General features: G+C 34.4%; 2 protein-coding genes across 13 annotated transcripts in view; one reads left to right on the forward strand and one right to left on the reverse strand.

Annotated features, from left to right (window-relative positions):
• LOC106669296 (kazrin) overlaps nt 1-17,970 on the reverse strand; it is an 87,664-nt gene that overhangs the window by 3,050 nt on the left and 66,644 nt on the right. For 6 of the 12 annotated variants that reach the window (XM_024230044.1, XM_024230042.1, XM_024230047.1 and 3 more), the window contains exons 6-16: nt 10,825-10,964; nt 10,528-10,677; nt 10,286-10,381; nt 9,227-9,401; nt 6,104-6,194; nt 5,856-6,046; nt 5,586-5,797; nt 5,335-5,523; nt 5,117-5,275; nt 4,935-5,058; nt 3,535-3,679 (exon numbers count right to left, since the gene is read on the reverse strand). In XM_024230044.1, the coding sequence (XP_024085812.1) occupies nt 3,535-3,679; nt 4,935-5,058; nt 5,117-5,275; nt 5,335-5,523; nt 5,586-5,797; nt 5,856-6,046; nt 6,104-6,194; nt 9,227-9,401; nt 10,286-10,381; nt 10,528-10,677; nt 10,825-10,964 (1,672 nt within the window). Of the gene's footprint in view, nt 1-2,549; nt 3,108-3,534; nt 3,680-4,934; nt 5,059-5,116; nt 5,276-5,334; nt 5,524-5,585; nt 5,798-5,855; nt 6,047-6,103; nt 6,195-9,226; nt 9,402-10,285; nt 10,382-10,527; nt 10,678-10,824; nt 10,965-17,970 lie in introns of those variants that run through there. The other 6 variants (XM_024230051.1, XM_024230052.1, XM_024230043.1 and 3 more) reach the window with 6 other exon arrangements.
• On the forward strand, nt 13,761-15,743 carry LOC106669297 (peroxisomal N(1)-acetyl-spermine/spermidine oxidase-like). The gene is made up of 3 exons (XM_014398668.1): nt 13,761-13,875; nt 14,095-14,319; nt 14,380-15,743. The coding sequence occupies exons 1-3, from the start codon at nt 13,820-13,822 to the stop codon at nt 15,713-15,715; spliced, it is 1,617 nt and encodes a 538-aa protein (XP_014254154.1). The 5' UTR covers nt 13,761-13,819; the 3' UTR covers nt 15,716-15,743.

Genomic DNA, 17,970 nt, shown 5'->3' on the forward strand with positions numbered 1-17,970 from the left:
ATATTTTTCGTTAATTTTTTTCTGCACCAATTTTATAGGTGATTTTCCTAAATGTATTTGATTTTTGTCTAAGATAAAACTATGGCCAATCAAATCTGTCAGCAAATAAATATAATACGAGTAAACTAATATACTTTCAAATGTTTGGCTACAGTAGCACAACTTTAATTACATAATAAAAATGAAAAAAAAAAATCTAAAATAAGACTAAGCTTTACCATAAAAATAAAATAAATAAATAATGTGGAACTTGAAAACTTAAATGTTCCCTGACATGAATGCACTTGTCAAGCATTTAGTGTAAATCATGTACAAATAATTAGGTATAAAATAACATAAACATTTAAAACTGAAATATGTTTTTAAAGATTTTATAACAAGCAAACGTGGTCAAATATGAAAATAAATAGATGTTATTACTCATTTCAACAGTCGAATGATATTCTTTTGATAGTTTAACTTTTTCTGTCAAAGCTTTACATGCGGAAGTAATTTAGATGTTTTATAACTGTCTTATTTTTATTTGAAGAGGAATTGAGTAAAACAAATGTAAACATTTAACTTTTGACACACTAATTTTTTATTGGGGCTTCTGAAATAAGTCCATAAACTTTTTCAATAATTAGATTTTATTCCTCTTGTGTTTTTGAAGCAATTGTTATTTACGTGTTATTGCTTTACACATTCTGAAAGTTGAGGTTTTTTTAATCTATTTGAGATCTTGTCTTTTTTACAAGGTGTTTTGCTAATTTAAAATGGAGGAAAATAGTGCATTTTTGTCATTTATTGGGTTTTTTTTTTATTACCGCAAGGGAAAACATAGCTTATACTGCTAGAAAAATGTATTATATTTATGTATTATGTTCGTAAATGGTTTGTCTGGTTCAGAAACAGAAATTTGAATTTAGAAGATGCAATGTGCTCTGGCTGGTATTCAACCACTGATGATTGATGATGACCAAATTCAAGCTTTTGATCCACATTACCCACACTAAATGATGTGAGACAGTGCAGAGACTCTTAACAGATCTCATAGAAACGTTTCACCACATCTGAGAATGTTGAATATGTTTGTCAGAGTGATAAATGAATTCCTCACATGTTGCCTGAGAGGATTTTATTGGAATGTGATTCCCTCCTAAAACTCAATGACCCATCTTTTAAAAGTTTGATAAATAGGTATAAAAGTGGGTCTTTTACAAGATCAGAGGAAAGTCCTGGGAAAAATCCCGCAAATAAAAGACGGATTACTTCCTAAGAAGATAATGTTGAGCATTTTGTAAGATTGGAAATTGGTGTTTTATTAGTTTTATTATTAGCTTCTTCTGCCCAACCAAATCATTAATTTTACTCTAAACTGCACACAGAAAGGTTAAAATCTGCAATTGAACAAAAATGGCCTGTATTGGCTAATAACAAGGGGAGGATGACGCTCATCCCCTACTGATGTCTTTACCGATGCACCAGAAATTGATGTAGCTTGGCTGGGTTGAGTTACCCCACTCACTGTATTTGTCTGATATTGCCCCTTCCTATTTTTACTAATTTCAGGCTCTGCAAAACTCTATTAATGAGAAAAACTTTGACATTTCTTGAGGATTGTCAAAAACACTTTGAGGAGTTCATTGCACAAAAACCATGCCAATTGCATGGCATGTGTAGTGATGATTAAATTTAATTACAAATGCTGGAAATTTTCATTGAATTCACCATTAAAAAATGCTATGGACTTATTTTGCAACCGAATAATAGAATGTAAGAATTTTATTGTGTTTATTCTCAGCCAAATCTCTTTAATCTTTTTTTGAGGAGGTAAGAATTTTTAAGTGTGTTCTTAAATATTATAAATAATCGATAAGGTATATAATAAATTTAAAAATGAATGTGTTGTGATCATATGCTCTGTTATTCATAGGTATTTTTTCTTTTTTTTAAATAGAAATGAACGGCATATTTAAAATAGAAAAATCAATAGAACAATTAAAAAGCTATCCAAGCTATTTTTAAATTTATGTAAATGATAAAAATTAAGAAAATTATCAATGAAAAACATGCCAGTGACAAATGTTTCGAAGTCTGAAAATTGGAAGACCTAATTTAGTTTGAGTTCCAATGATTAACTTCAGTTGCATACTATCATTAAAAAATATATCCTGACCTAATTTAGTTATTAATCAAATTAATTTTGATTACCGTTCTTTCTGGCACATAAAAAAATGCAAATATAATTGTACAAATAGAAAATATCAGAAAATAATGCTAATTATACTTTTTTTGTATAAAAATGATAATATTGTGTTTTCATAAAAATAGACAGAAGTATTCCACAACCTATCTACATAAGATCCTGTACATATACTTTTTTAAAAACTTCTTATTTACAAATCATATTCTGGAATATATACAAATAAGCTATCACTACATGAACATTTATTTTATTAGAGAAAGACATACAGCCTCCTAAAAATTGTTATATGGTTGCTATATTTTAAAAACGTTTCATATATTATAATATTAAATATGCACATTAATTACATTTTTAACTTTAATTTTTTCTCTCTCTAATTGATAAAAGCAAACAACTTGGAAAGGAGTCATCGGCTTGATTAAGTTTTTTCCTTTTATTTTTGGCAGGGTTACAATAAATATATATTATACATATCTACGAGGACACTTTTGGACAGTTTCCAAGGAATTTAAACTACCTTACTTTATTAGCCATATAACAACCATATAGACAGATCTAAACAGTTAGAGAGCACAATGATTCTTTTACTATTTAATATGAAAAAAATTACCTAACATTTAAAATAAAAAGAAAAAACAAATCGTTTTAGATTTTTGTCCAAAAAATTAATTACTTTAAAGTGTAATCGTAAAAAGTAGTAGACCACATCAAAAATTTATGAATATTATAAACATGAAAATTAATTTTATTTTTAATTTTTTTCCCGCAAATCATTGTTGAACATATCAATGATATGATTTTTATATAAAATGTGTTTCATTTAGTTGGTCAGTGTTTGTGTTGGTGAGATAGCTAACAAAAAAAAAATGGCTAATCTGCTATCTACCTTGAGGCTCAAAGATTGGCAAGAAGCTCGTGTCTGCAATTCCATAAAACAGAATATTAATATCGATTTCCTTCGTGAGCATGCTGAATCTCATATTGAAGTTGAATACTGTATGTAAAGTGAATATTTGTAGTTATTAGTTCCATGATATCTCTTTTTTTTTTTAAACAATTTTTCCCCTTACAATCAGAATACAAAGATTGGAATTTTTATCTAAACAATTTATGTGGAAAATCAAAATCAATACCAAACTGTAATAACAGAGTTGAGTTAAACAGATCGTGAAAATCTGTATATATTGAGCATAAAAAGAAAAAAAAAAATGTGTAGTTAGAGTTCAAGAAAACTGGCAAAACAAAAGTTCACAAACTTATGCAAAAAAATTTTCACCAAACTCCACCACCGCAAAGTTCAAAATGTTGTCGTTAGTGTGTCTACAAGAACAACTATTCATATTTACCTGGCAGGAAGAACAAGAGCTTCGAGTTCAGCTGCAAGGTGTCTCCTGATCATATTTCGCGATGGCGGGATTCCAAGCGCAGTCGCCATTGTGTCACCATTGAGCGATGGCTCCAGTACGACCAGTGCTCCATGAACGCCCGAATCTAGATAAAAAGATATATGAGTAAAATCAATAAAATTAAGAATGGTTAAAAGATTTTTTTTTACGTTCTACTGCACTGATTGAAGCTAAATAGAAGATTAAGTACATTTTAATCAAGTTGGACAATTTACTAAAATTAAATATTATATACAAGTTACACATGCCACAAATTAACAACCGCACCATGACAACAAAAAGTTTCATGATTCCCAGGATAATAAAATCAATATTTTACTTAATATCCTACAAGATAATTATAAAATAATTATATATAATAGTTTTAACAGGTAATTATTTATTTATAATAGGTAATGCTTGTATTTATAATATGTGTTGAGTGGATTCCCCGAGGCATCACTGCGAGCAGACGATAGGGTGATGATAGAGTTTCGACCTGAGTCCACCTTCTCCCAATTGTAAAATCCCACAGTTGGTCCAGATAAAGGACAAAAGACCGGTTTTACACAGTTTTGAACTAATTTGAGAGAAATGTGAGAAGAGTGGTGCTTAGGCTTTAACCATAACACAACTAAAAAAGGTAAGAAAAAGGGGACATGATGGGCAAATTGGGATTAGGGAAGAAAATGAACAAGATTCCGAAAGGACTTATTGATTACAAAAGAAAATGTTTCTTGGCCTAAACGTCCTGCTCACCAATTTTTAGAAATTTTTTTAAATGAAAAATCAAGAATACAAAGGAATGGAAAGCCATGAGGATATGAAATGGAGGGGAATAAATTAAAACCTTTCAATTAATTAAGGTTTTTAGTTGAGACGAAAAAGTCAGATTTCCGGAAGTCACGATAGCTCAAGTGGTAGAGTAGCAGCGTATCAACCTGAAGGTCGTGGGTTCGAATCTCGCTAGTGACACTGACTTTTATCTCAACTAAAAACCTTAATTAATTGAAAGATATTAATTGGTCAAGCGGACGACGAAAAATAGTGAATTTAATAAATTAAAACGTTCATCTAAGTGATATATACAATATTTACATAAAGGAGGTAGGGAAGGAAATTGTTCAGTGGGAGGAAGGGAAAAGAGAGTGCGCAATGGACACGCGTAGGTGCCAGCTCGGAGGCTTACAGTGACTACTCTCATAATGCCGTCAGATTCAGGATGAATCTGAACGACTCTTCTGATAGGCCAAGAGAGGAGGAGGAGCTCACTTTGCAAAGTATAATAACATCGAGTTCTTTTGGTTGGGATCAGACTTCTGCAAAAGAAATAAGAAGAAAAGATATTTGAACATCCTTACCTTTTAAATTATCAGCATATTCGCCAAGATCTATGTTCCTAGCCCATCTAATAAACCTTTGGTTGGTCCAAACGAGAGGATCAGCATCTACATTTTCGCATTGATGCCTTCGGACAGCAAGTGCCTGGAGATAAGGTGACAATGATGTAAAAAGTTCAGTACTTATATAACTTTAAATGTACCTGTCTGTCATATTTCATCATACGTAAAAGATGTATGCCGTGTACGATTGACGCCTGGTGAAATTTTCTTGTTACGCCTAGAAATTTTTCAAGTTCCTTTTTACTAAGATGATCGAGCATTCTTGCATCGACTAAGTTAGTAGCGAAATTCTCAGAATACTGTAAACACAAATTGAATAAATTTGAGTGAAAGAAGTGAATTTTTAAAATCTATTTACCTGTGGTAGACCTAAATCTGGAAGCCATTCACTAGATACCCATGTATGACCTAACTGTCCGATGCATGGATACCTCATCATACCGGGATTTCTATGCTCCTCAATAGCAAGTCTTAATTTCTTTCTGTGCATGGGATGCTGTACACCTAGTCCTATTTCCAACTCTCCATCACTTAATTCAAGCAATACCTGTTCAATAAAATCAATATTAATATCTTTAATTATTAATAAATTATAGTTTTTCTTTATACCTTTCCGGATTTAATATTTTGTGTGCATTTCGGACCATACTGTGGCATCCCTAAAGCTATTTCAAGCCAAGCGAGTACTGTAGGTGCTCTCCACCTTTCCATTGGAATGGCGCTGGCCTCTCGGAGCAGTCTTAGCTTTTCGGCGTAGCCTTCTTCGGTCAAAGGCGACCAGCTACGGTTGCAGGATTCACTTGGTGTTTCCGGAAGTGGTGCTGAAGCAGAAAAAACATCAACAATCCATTTATTAAATGGATCACTTTTTCAAAATACCTTCTTGGTTATTAGGGTTTGGATGTTTCTTGTGCCTACTCCTGGCAAATACTCGACTGATGCTGCCCCAAGTGCTTCCGCCAGTTCTTGCCGTCGTGGCACTTGATGGCGTGCTACCACCACTACCTCTCAACTTGCCTCTACGTAAAGGCTCGACCTCCAGCTGAGGAGAGCTGAGTTGTTCAACAGACCTGGTGCATCAACGAATAAGGACATTTTAGTTTTAAATTGTTTAATTTCAATGATACCTTGACAGAGTAGAATTGTCCAAAGACCTTGAAAATGAATGAGCGTTGAGAGGCGAAAGGGATGGGCTACTGCTCTCTTTTGGAGTTGTTACTAAACAAAACAAAAAACAATAAAAAAATTAAAACAATTAAAGAAAAACATTAATTAAATATATATTTTCAAATAATTAGCCCATTCATATGCAGTCAAAATGTATATAAAGACAATGTAAAAAAATGGACTATTTAAGATTTAAATAATTTTTTTAAATAAATTTAATGAACTATTTATACATTTCTAATTTGACTTGAAGTTCAATATAATTTCTAATCTAAAAACAAATTTAAGGTCAGCTCTTTTCAATAGGTGCATTAAAATTATAACAATTTGGTGTCAATTAATTTTTAAAAAATAATATTACATGCAGTTTAAATTCATGCGTTTGTTTTTTGTACATTCATGCTAGGTGTATAAATAGATTACAAATATAAATAATATAATTTTGCAAATAATATACAAAAAATATCTATGTAACAAAACTTCTGCATCTAAATATTTTCAGCTGACACGGTCTTGAAAAAAAACAAAAAAAACCGTTTCTTGAATCGTACTAAAAATGAATTTCAATGTGTGATGTTGCAATAATAAAAATGCAAAATAAACAAAATTAAAACAAATCAAAACAATATCACTTGTACAAAGGGTGTAAGTAATTTTAATAAAACAGAATTGTTGTTGCATCACAACCAACTCACATTTGTACATGTGTGGAGTTGTAAGTGATGAAACTAGAGACACTGAATCATAGTCCACATGAATACCTTCTATTGTGATAGTAGGTGTTCCTAAAACATTTTTTCATATACTCGTCTAATTTTCTTAATTTTTTCTTTCTATTTCTACAATTCAATTTTTTCTTAACACCTAGATTTTTAGAAAATTTTGATTATGATTCTCTGATATAACATACGAAGTTGAGGGGGAAATCAGCAATGATGTAAATTAAAAGTTTTTTTTTTCTAAAGACTCAATATAAATAATATTATACTAACACTATAATGGCTTACTGTCATACCTGTCTATGAAAAAAATCATATATACTATTTGTAATAATATCAAGATGTCCAGAAATAAATTACAATTTATATTTTTTTGCTGATTTATGTAAAGTAATTCTTGTCGTACGGAGGGCTTAACGTCCAATGACCCTCAAAAAATGGTGTCACGGTTGAAAGGTTAAACCATTTTTCTAACTTAATATTTAATACTTTATATTATTATTAATTAAAAAGACATGGGCTATGACAGGATTCGCACCCAGAACTGCTAGCCTGGCAAATATGAGTCAGATACGCTAACCACTCATCCACTTCAGTCCAGCTAGTGACGATGCTAAACAAATCTTGTTCATATTTTATTTTATTATTTATTAATGTCTTCTTTTGCTGGTTGTTGTTGGTATTGATATAAATAAATATAGTTAGGAAGATCTGAACTGTAGAAAAGAGATAATCCTCACCCAATTGAGAATAGCCTATGTGAGGTTGATACAAGGACACTTACTTTTGGGCCAAAGCCAGTGTATATGTTCGGCATGTAGGAAAAGGTAACTTAATGCATCCCATTTAATTGAAAGGTCCATTCTTTGGTCCATATAGTGAGCATGTAGGATGCTAGGAAGGGTGGTAGGAATGTCACCCAATACGAGACTTTGTTTAAGTATGACAGTGAGTATTTGGGTCCCCTATTCTGATTTTTGGAGAAAATAGGGCTGTTTTATTGCATCTACTATTGATAATTATCTTGTTTTGTAAATATTAAAAGGGAATGTATTTATATGCGTGATGGTTTAGTGTGAGAGGGCTTTGGAGAGTATCCAAATTATGTGTAAAGGTTGAGTAATACTGGGTTCTGCTCCACCCGGGTTGAGTGAATGGTATGCAAATAGGAAAACATTTATGAATGAATTTGAGAGTGCCTAAGTTAAAACAGCATGCGCTTTGGGGCTGAAATGACCCAGCTGTTGACAGCCCCTGGAGCCTAACTTCAGTGACAGGACAGATAAGATCGAGGTTGTGACCCTGGACTGGAGCTTATATAAATCAATAAATCAAATATTTGTTTAGGCAAAAAGTGAGAATTACAAGAATTGAACCCATAATTTATTTATAGACATCTGAATAAAATTAGAAGATTATTTTGAAACATTTACGGATGTGGGTTTTATTTTTGGTGGAATATCAGACAACCTGGTTTCTCTTTTTGTATGAAATATAACAAAAACATCCATTACAAGTGGCATAGGAAGAAAAAGAGAGAAAAGACGCATTTACAAAATATCCAATTTTCCTCTTTGAAACTATTCGTCAAGTTATCTAACTGAGCACTGAACATGAAAAATGAAATGGTAGACATTACTTGAAGAAGAAAGTTTTTTATTTATTTTTAAACATTATTCCATTACCAATTAAAATATTTTATCTTCAAATTCTATCATCTTATTGTACTGTAGTAAATCTGTGAATTTCTTTTTATAAAATATTTTCAAAACTACAGGCAAATGCGATAAACTTCACTACATCCCTTTGCTTTTTGTTAATACCTGTACTGACTCTGAGATACCTATTGTACATAAACAAATTATTATTTATAGTAACTGTTCAGATTGAGAATTGCACATTGAATCAAAATTAAGTTAAACAAATTGAAAACGAAAATAAAACTGTGCTGGTGGATGGTGATGTAAGAAGTGAAAGCAAAAGATGTTGAGAAGTGTCAAAAGAAATGAGAAAAATGCTTTATAAATTGCTAAAATTAGTATACTTATAAGCTTGATTATGTGCAAACTATTGCTAAACATTTTATAAAAATAAAACCAAATGAAAAGAGCTTAAGAGTTGATTTACTACTAGAATCAAATGAAAAAATAATGACATGAGTTGGTTAAAGGCAGAAAAAAATTTTGATTATGAGAATAACAAAATTGTAAATTAAAAAATCAATAATTAAACTATAATTGTATTGAACAGTTAATAAAATGCAAATTGGAAAATTAAATATCCACATATAAATGTACCATTTATACATTTTTATGAATTTACAGGAAAATAAGAAAAGGTGAATTATAAAAGAAGGGACTTCACCATCGGTTGTCGAATCGCTGAGATTCGTTGTCGACTGACGGTCAGAGGAACCGCGCAGCCCGGAATCGACGCTTCCTGATGTCCTGTCCCCTGGTCCTCCATTGACTCCTCGCCAACCGGCACTGATACTCTCTTGATCAGACAGACACCCGCCTGATGACAACTGCCGCCTCGCCTATAAATAACGTAACGTTTCACTAAAAGCAGAACTGGATATGTCTAATACAAAACAGAATGTGACAGTGAATAAATCAATAATTAACAGCATAAGTGCAAAGTGCCAGAAGAGAATGCAAGTACAAAGTCTGGCTGATAATAAATACATTCAATATTAATTTTAATTACCTTTAAATAACAAAACGCTAGCACTATATTAATCATAAAAGAATTTTTGACCTAACATTGAATTAAATTTCTAAATCTCTGGTTTAAATGTTAATTAGTTCATTTGAACGGTTGTTATACCAGGAAATATTTACAGGTTTGCATAAACAACTAGGCAATTAAAAAAAAAAATTTATAAATGTGTTCCATATATTACACTCCTCAACAGTAATTAAGAATAAGTTTAAAAAAAAGACTAACAAAATTTTAATATAAAATTAATTTTTTCTTTTAATATAATTGTGAAAAAAAATTATATTTTAAAGAGTGGAGCTGCTAAAATTATAACTTTCACAGGACTTTCTAAAAAAACTACACATCTAACAATTATTAGCATTCCATTAAAGAAATTTTACGTAAAAACTACAACTAAGCTAATTTTAAACAAATAACTCTACATTAAAAATAAAACTGCACACTCAACCAACAATGGAACACTGATGATGGCGGTTTGACCAAGAAGGAAAAACAAACAAAAATTAATCTTCCATTTTCATCAGCGGGTGGAACACAAGTGCAATTTGTCATAAACTAAACCACTTTTCAAATTTGTAATAAGACTGTAAAATCAAAACTGTGGATTAAATAGGAAAAACAAAAATACAACAAACGGGCAAAATACTGGGCAAGGCGACACCAGACAAAAGTTTTTGGTTTTTTTGCATATTTACTCACATTGTAATGGTCTCTGCTTGGGAGGTCCCTTCGTGGTAAACCGTTTTCTGGTGATCTTCCATCATCAGTGACCCCCGGGCAAAGTGTACTTGCACACTGTATACACATAACATAAACAACCACACGCAATTCCACAGTGTTCGTTTTTTTTGTCAAAATATTGTATGTAATTTATATTAAAATTTTTTTACAAAACTTTTTCCAAAGAACGTCAAGCCTAATTGAATAAATTTATAACTCACATCTAACAGTTCCCTCTGCTTTAGATCTAGCTGGGCAGCTAGATTCAAACTTCTTTCTGCCTCGTCTCTTGCATGGCGCAGTAAACTCCATCTCTCTCTTTCTCTTTCTGCACGCTCTTGTGTCAGGCTCTCCTCGCTCTCTCGCATTCGCTGAAACAAAGATCTACAATAGCATTTTTTGTAACTAGAAAATACACAATGACATTTAATGGCTGATACTTATGTATGTGGTATTAGTGCAGATGAGCGGTGTACATGATGAACATGTGCAAAACAGTATGTCTTAAATGTAAATACCTGCTTGAATACCTGTTCAAAGGTTCGAATGAAATCTCTCAGCTCCTTCTCCTTGTCCTCGAGAGTAGCATACAGCTGCTTCATCTGATTCAGCAGATCGAACTTCTCAGCTTTCAGCTTTTTTCTGTCTGTCTTCAAGGCTGTAAAAATGAAGCAAAACAATGTAAAAAAAAGTCAGATAATTCATAGATTAATTTGTTTTGTCGTAAAAATAAAAGCTGCAATTAATTTCTTTGCCATTTTTTTGTACCCCTTTTATAAAAAAGAGACAATGAGAATTTGTAATGGTGAAATATGTAACTGAGAGAATGAGCGGAATTGTCACAATAAAAACTATTAAATATTAAACTGTAAACTGTGAGTACATTTGAATATAAATTTTCTCGAAGAAAAAATGTGTCTAGTTGTTTAATTTTAATTAATCAATTCTTTTAAATGGGCAAATGTTCTCCTAAAAACATACAAGACATTTTGCAATTAGAAATACAAATTTTTCCAAATGAAAAAACACAAATTTAAAATGTACATTTGTACATACATGTATTTTTAAATTATACAATAAAGAAGAAATAGATAAAAAAGAAAATGAGGTGAGAGATTTAATTGCCCAATTGAAAAAATGCTAAACAAAAACTCTTAATTAAAGACCTACTTATAAAGTATAAAAATAAACATAGGAATTAATTTATTATGTATTATAAGCAATAGGAATAACCCTGCCAAACTGTGGCAGGTAAAGAAAGACGTCGGTCCCTGGTTCACGGAAAATGGGTCAAAAAGGGAAAAGGTCATACTGACAAGACTACGCATAGGTCATACAAGAATTACGCCCGGGCACCTTCTAGCAGGAAAGCGACCGCAAAGGTGCCCATTATGCAAGGATAGCGTAACAGTCGAGCACCTTTTCAATTGTAGAAGGCTCGACGTTTATAGGCATTATTTTGGAATATCATCGGACCTGTGCGTAGTCTTGGGGCACGGCAGCGGGCACAAATCGCTGTACCGGTACCTCAGGGCTATAGGGATTTTCAAATGTATATAGTTTATGTGTGTTTGTGCTGTGCTTGTGTTGTGTCTGAAGTTTTGGTGTCGTGTTTGTGTGATGTTTATGTTAATACACTAGGATGAATGTAATTTATTTGCGGGGGGTTATTTACCCCGCCCCGAGGAATATCGAGTACTCTGGGGTGAGTGTGTGATGTCTGGGGAGTAAAAGTAAGTTAGCGCGAATGGAGTGGGTTCGGCCCCGCCCCGAAAAATATCGAGTACCCTGGGGGAGTGAATGTGACCAGACTTTTATGTTAGTATTGTATGTTGTTTATATTTTACTCTGTTGGAATGAATGTAATTTAAGCATGAAAGGAAGGGGTTATCTACCCCGCCCCGAGGAATATCGAGTACTCTAGGGTGAATGTGTGACGTCTGGAGAGTAAAAGTAAGTTATTAGCGCGAATGGATTGGGTTTAACCCCGCCCCGAGGAATATCAAGTACTCTGGGGGAGTGAAAGTGACCAGACTTCTATGTTGTAGCGATATATATGTTATGTATTGTATGTTGTGTATCTATTTTTAAATTGACAACCTGAGGTACTAACAAGAGGCTAGCATTTTAAAATAACGACGTAATATACAAGTAAAAGCAGAGAGTCATTAACCAGATTGAGATGCTCAAATGGCTGCAGTTCAATATAAAATACGCGAGAAAGACAGGAAATAGAAGGAATACACGCGGAGGGCCGGCGATGACCTCAGCTGTTTGTCGGCCCATAAACCTTCCACTTTATATATAAGCAATCAGAAAAAATCTTATATTCTGTAAGCAATGATAAAACTACAACTTTCTATTATAACAATAATTAAAAATAAATAAACATTAAATTATTTCGAATAGCTAGTGTAAGATATTATCTAATGATCTTAAAAAAATGAGTTACTATTTGCGGAAACTTCTCAATAAATAGCAAAATCTCACTGGCACCCTCAACACGACACGCAAGAATGGCACAATTACACACAAGACAAACACTTTGAGTGAGTAGAAATACTTTGATTGAATATATAAAAAAATATATTTTGCATTGTATAAATTCACTTTTCCACATCCACAATGTAATTGTTATATGTAAACAATGTTTGTAAATCCCAGGCCCTGAAGATGATCTCAATAAAGATCGAAACATTGGCACGATAAAGAAAATGTTTTTCTGAAACCTACATCACACCAGACCGCATCTCACGATTTCTAAATAAACTTCTCAATAAGGATATGAACTCTTTTTAGGAGGGTCGATACTGGAATGAAGATGATAATTATGAGGAATGAAGAAAACGTCAGAAAGTCTTTGATTATGGAGAGGAACAAGAAAATTTATGCGAGGAAGTATTAAAGGACAATCGTTTCAATTATTTATTAGTTTATAAATAAAGACAAAATCAAAATGAACGTGACGAGATTTTAACGAAGGTGTAAATATGGGAAATATTGACTGGATTGTAAGGAATCTTTAAAAGAGATGAATTTAAAGGATTTGAACGTTTATAAAGAATGTTTTTGTCGGACAAGGTAAGGTGACCAAACAGGAGAAGAAATTCAGCATTAGAACAGAGTTGTTTAAGGACTAAATATTATTGGACTGTAGTCGCTTTGAATAAAAAATTAATTTAAAAATGTAATATACAACATTAAACACTTATTTATTTGGTTACAATTAACAATTAGATGAACTGTGCACAGTTACTCTTCTCCAGTGTTGCTATAAGCCTACAGAACTTATAAGTATTGGGAGATTTAAAGCCTAGCAACATTATATGACTTTGTTAAAGCATTGGTATTTTTTATATTATTAACTAATTTATTGCTAATAACAAACTGAAGTACAAAACGAAACACTGACGTTGTTTGTTAGAGAAACGTTCTTCAATTTGAATTGTTTTCACCTGCACAGCTGTTTTTTTTTCTAACAATTACAACTTTAATAATGTAAATTTTTGTGAAATGTTTTTAAATGGAATTCGAATCCACCTTTTACGAATAGAAAAGAAGAGAAAATGGTGAGTAAGGAAAAAATTATGTCGTATTAAGCCCGGAGGGTTGATTAATTAAAATCCCGGTAACACCCGCATCCGGAGTGTGGTTCATCACTGCGGTGAATGAAGTTAACATCAATATTCACGCGTATTCGCCATTTACGGCGGTTACGAGTTGACCCAAGGCCTAAAGCCTCTTTGTTAGCACTAATTCAACGAATAATCATCGCCTACGTATTTCAGCGTGCTGCGAAAATTTTCATCTAGCAAGGTCCGGAAGAGCATCTGCACTTATGAAGTGAAGAGGAACGAACCTCCATGCGGCGTTTTCGATTCCTGTCATGTTGGTGAAATAGGAAACCAGCCGAAAATCGTCATAGTCGGCGCCGGAGTCGCCGGCCTGTCTGCAGCGCAAAGGCTTCTGCAATGCGGTCTGACCGATATCACGATCGTCGATGGCTTGAGCCGGTAAGCAGTTGTAATAAGTCAAATTTGCTCGTAATGTGTAAATAAACTGTTTCGTTTCAGCCCGGGAGGGAGAATTCACACGGACAATTTAGGCGGATGCTATATCGACCTGGGAGCGCAGTGGATTTACGGTAGCACGATAGGCAACCCTATATTTAACATCGCTGCGCAGGAAGGGCTCATTAAGCAGCCTGTTAAACCGAGGGAACCTAATCGCGGCTTTTTCTACACCTCCGATGGCAAAGCTATTGACAGCTTTGTTTACGAAAAAGCCAAGAGGATCTTCGACAACATCAGTCAAAAGGCCTTCTTGTACTCCTCAAAGCAGATCGAATACATTAACATCACGTTCTGGGATTTCTTCAAAAAGGCGATAATGGACCAGATGAAAAAATTGACACGTTATGAGCAGAATTATTCACAAAGGGTTATCTTAGGACTGACGAACGATCTCAAGTCGAAGTTCGCCGCGGATTTGAGCGACATCACTCTTGGGAGTCTGAACCATATCCACCAGATCGTGGGTGGCGATGTTTGCGTCAAGTCAGGTTTCTCCGGCATACTTAAACCGTTAATGGCGAACATACCGAAAGAAGCTCTCAAGCTTGGCAAGCCCGTTAAAAAGGTCAGATGGTACACGGGAACAGATCCAAGGGCGCAAGTCATTTTGACGGATGGCACAGTCGTTTCAGGCGATTACATCATACTTACAGTCTCATTAGGCGTTTTGAAAGAAAACCACTCCCAATTGTTGATACCGCCGATACCGAAGAAAAAAAGCCAGGCGATAGAAGCTATAGGGTACGGCCATGCCAACAAAGTGTTTCTCCAGTACGAGCAGCCGTTCTGGGTGGAAGGAGAAGGCATCATCAGACCTGCCTGGTCGCCGGAAGAAATGAAGGATAGGACCCAATGGATCCATTCTTTAGGTATGATAGAAGAGGCTCCTTGCCCGGGAAACACTTTGATGCTCGAAATAGGCGGGACAGAAGCCACGTATTTAGAATCGGCGTCGGATCAGGAGGTCACTGAACAGCTGACTTGTCTGATGAGAAATATAACCGGAAACGTTTCCATTCCCGCGCCGAAGGCGGTAGTCAAGTCTGCCTGGAGCTACAACCCCCTCTTCATGGGAGCGAAGAGCTACATGACCAAAGACACATTTCCGAAGCACTTCAAAGATTTGAGCACTCCTCTCCCGGAGATCGGTACGAACGCGGCTCCGACCCTCTTCTTCGCAGGAGAGGCGACTGTCTACGGAAACCACGGGACGGTGCATGGAGCGAGACTCAGCGGAATCCGGGAAGCAGACACGATAGTCACACTGACGAAACGTTTTTGCGGTCGTCCGCCCATCACACTCTCATCGAAAACGTGCGGTCATTGTATGTTGTAATAAATTGTCTCGTTATCCATTATTCTTACATCTCTTTATTTTTATTATGTTTTTCGTGCATATACAAAATGAGAGCAACAGTTAACGCTTTACCATGGATTATACTCATTTATGAAGTTATAGTTAAAGTATGGTAATATATATATATNATATATATAAAGTACTATGCAAACTGTAGTAAAAACGGCAAAGGTGGTGAGTGAGGGAAGGCAGAAAATTCACAACGATCAGGAGAAAATGTTTCTAATGTTTAATGACCGAGTGGAGGGGAAAAGATGATTCTGGTCAGAATGAGTCTCTTAGGGACTTCCAACCCCTTATAACGTCTTATTATGTGATTATCAAGGGTTGATCGGGATTAATGGCAACAGTTTCTAAGGCAACAGACTGGAACGTACACACCCCAAGGAAGTAAAGTTGTGCAATACCTGTAGTCTTAATAGGTTAGTTAATTTAATAGATAACTATGTTTTACGTGAGTAATAGCAGCCAGTTTAAGAAGTTATTAAATACTAAAATCTTGCAGAAATGTAACATTAGATTTTGATTTAAGTGTTTTGAAAGAAATCAACTTTACTTTGACCAAATCTGGGATATGATAGATTAAAGATAAACAACCCAAATGACAACTGTTTAACTTTAAAATAAGATAACTTATCATTAGAAGATCCAGTTTGGGCTCCTATATTCAAGGGTTTCATCACAGATAAAATGGGTTTGTAAGGTATTTAACGATTGTCCGAAGAGTGTTTTTCCGAATATAATAAAGTTGAAATACTTAAAGGAGTAAGAGTAGTATCGATCTGAAGGGGATGATTTGGAAAGAACGGCTAGGCCAGATATATCAGAAGGATCAGCAGTTTATTTCTGGTCTTCCTCGAAACCCTCGAGGTCTATTAAACCTCATAGGCACAGCAGTTACAAATCTTACAAGTCCTGGAAGTTTTCAGTTATTACCATCCCCGTCTGCGTTTACGGCTATAAATGGGTTTCAATATTGCATTTTGAGAAAAGTACTTGGAATTTATCATTTAATGTGATGTTGGGGGGTTAACCCGCGGATATAGACGTTCTGCAAGGCCATCCGGTCGTTTTCGTCGGCTTAAGCTAACCCGGACTTACACCATTTTCACCAAATGGGGTCGAGAAGAGAGGCTTGGTGACATTTGTTGATAACGGCCGAAGAGAAAACGGACACAGTGTTTCGGAATTGCCCTAATAACGCGTTGTATTTCCAACCCTCGTCGTAGCAAGTCTGAATTTTTAATTTTCACGTTGCGAATGGTATCATTTTTTTTAACAAATGCGAGCCCCAAAAAGTACTTTTAATGGATACTGTCATGTAATGGGGTTGTTTAGAAACAGTGGGTCTCATAAAATCCGTCTTAATTCAGGAAAATAATCTAGAAATTATAATAGTTTATTGCTGTAGTAAACATATTTCCCGCAGATGTTGTTTCGAACTACTGTTAGTTAATAAGAAACAATAATTTCCAAAAAAATATGTGCTATTATTTGTCCTTAAAGGATATTTAACTTTGGATGCCGATTTACGTCAAAAAATCGTAGTAGTATTTATAAATTTTAGGATACCTGTAGGATACAGTCCATGAAACTAAGTGATTATGACAAATTTCTCTGCTTGGACATGAATTTGCTGGTTGGGCGTGGATGAATTTGCGGTTTATATTACTAAGTTTGTTGTTTGTGTGTGCCAAGTTTTCTGGTTCGTAGTGGTCAAATTTGTTGATTGGGGGTGGGAAAGTTTGCTCTTATAGCGGGCACATTTTTTCTGATTGATCGTGACTAAATATGCTGGATGGTCGAGGGGCATGATCAAATTTGCTTGGTAGCCATGAATTTATGTGGTAGTTGGTCTTGATCAAAATTGCACGTTGGCCGTGGATTATTTTGATGATTGGGTGAGGGCAAGCCTCCTCCTATGGCATACCCATTATTTTGCTCGAGTGTGGCAATGCTTGCTGGTTGGTCGTGACCAAATTTACTCATCGGGTGTGATTACATTTACTAGTTGGTCGTGAACAGTGATCAAATTTGCTCGTTAGCCATGGATTAAGTTGCTAGTTGGTCGTGTCTATGTTTGACGGTTGGTCTTGACGAAAATTGTACGTTGGCCGTGGATAAATTTGATGATTGGTTGAGGAAAAGTCTACTCTTATGGCCTACTCATTTCGAATGTGGCAATGCTTGCTGGTTGGTCGTGACCAAATTTACTCATTGGGTGTGATTATTGC

Source organism: Cimex lectularius, unplaced genomic scaffold (genome assembly GCF_000648675.2).
Source record: "Cimex lectularius strain Harlan isolate CLEC.00 unplaced genomic scaffold, Clec_2.1 scaffold388, whole genome shotgun sequence".
Lineage (NCBI taxonomy): Eukaryota > Metazoa > Arthropoda > Insecta > Hemiptera > Cimicidae > Cimex > Cimex lectularius.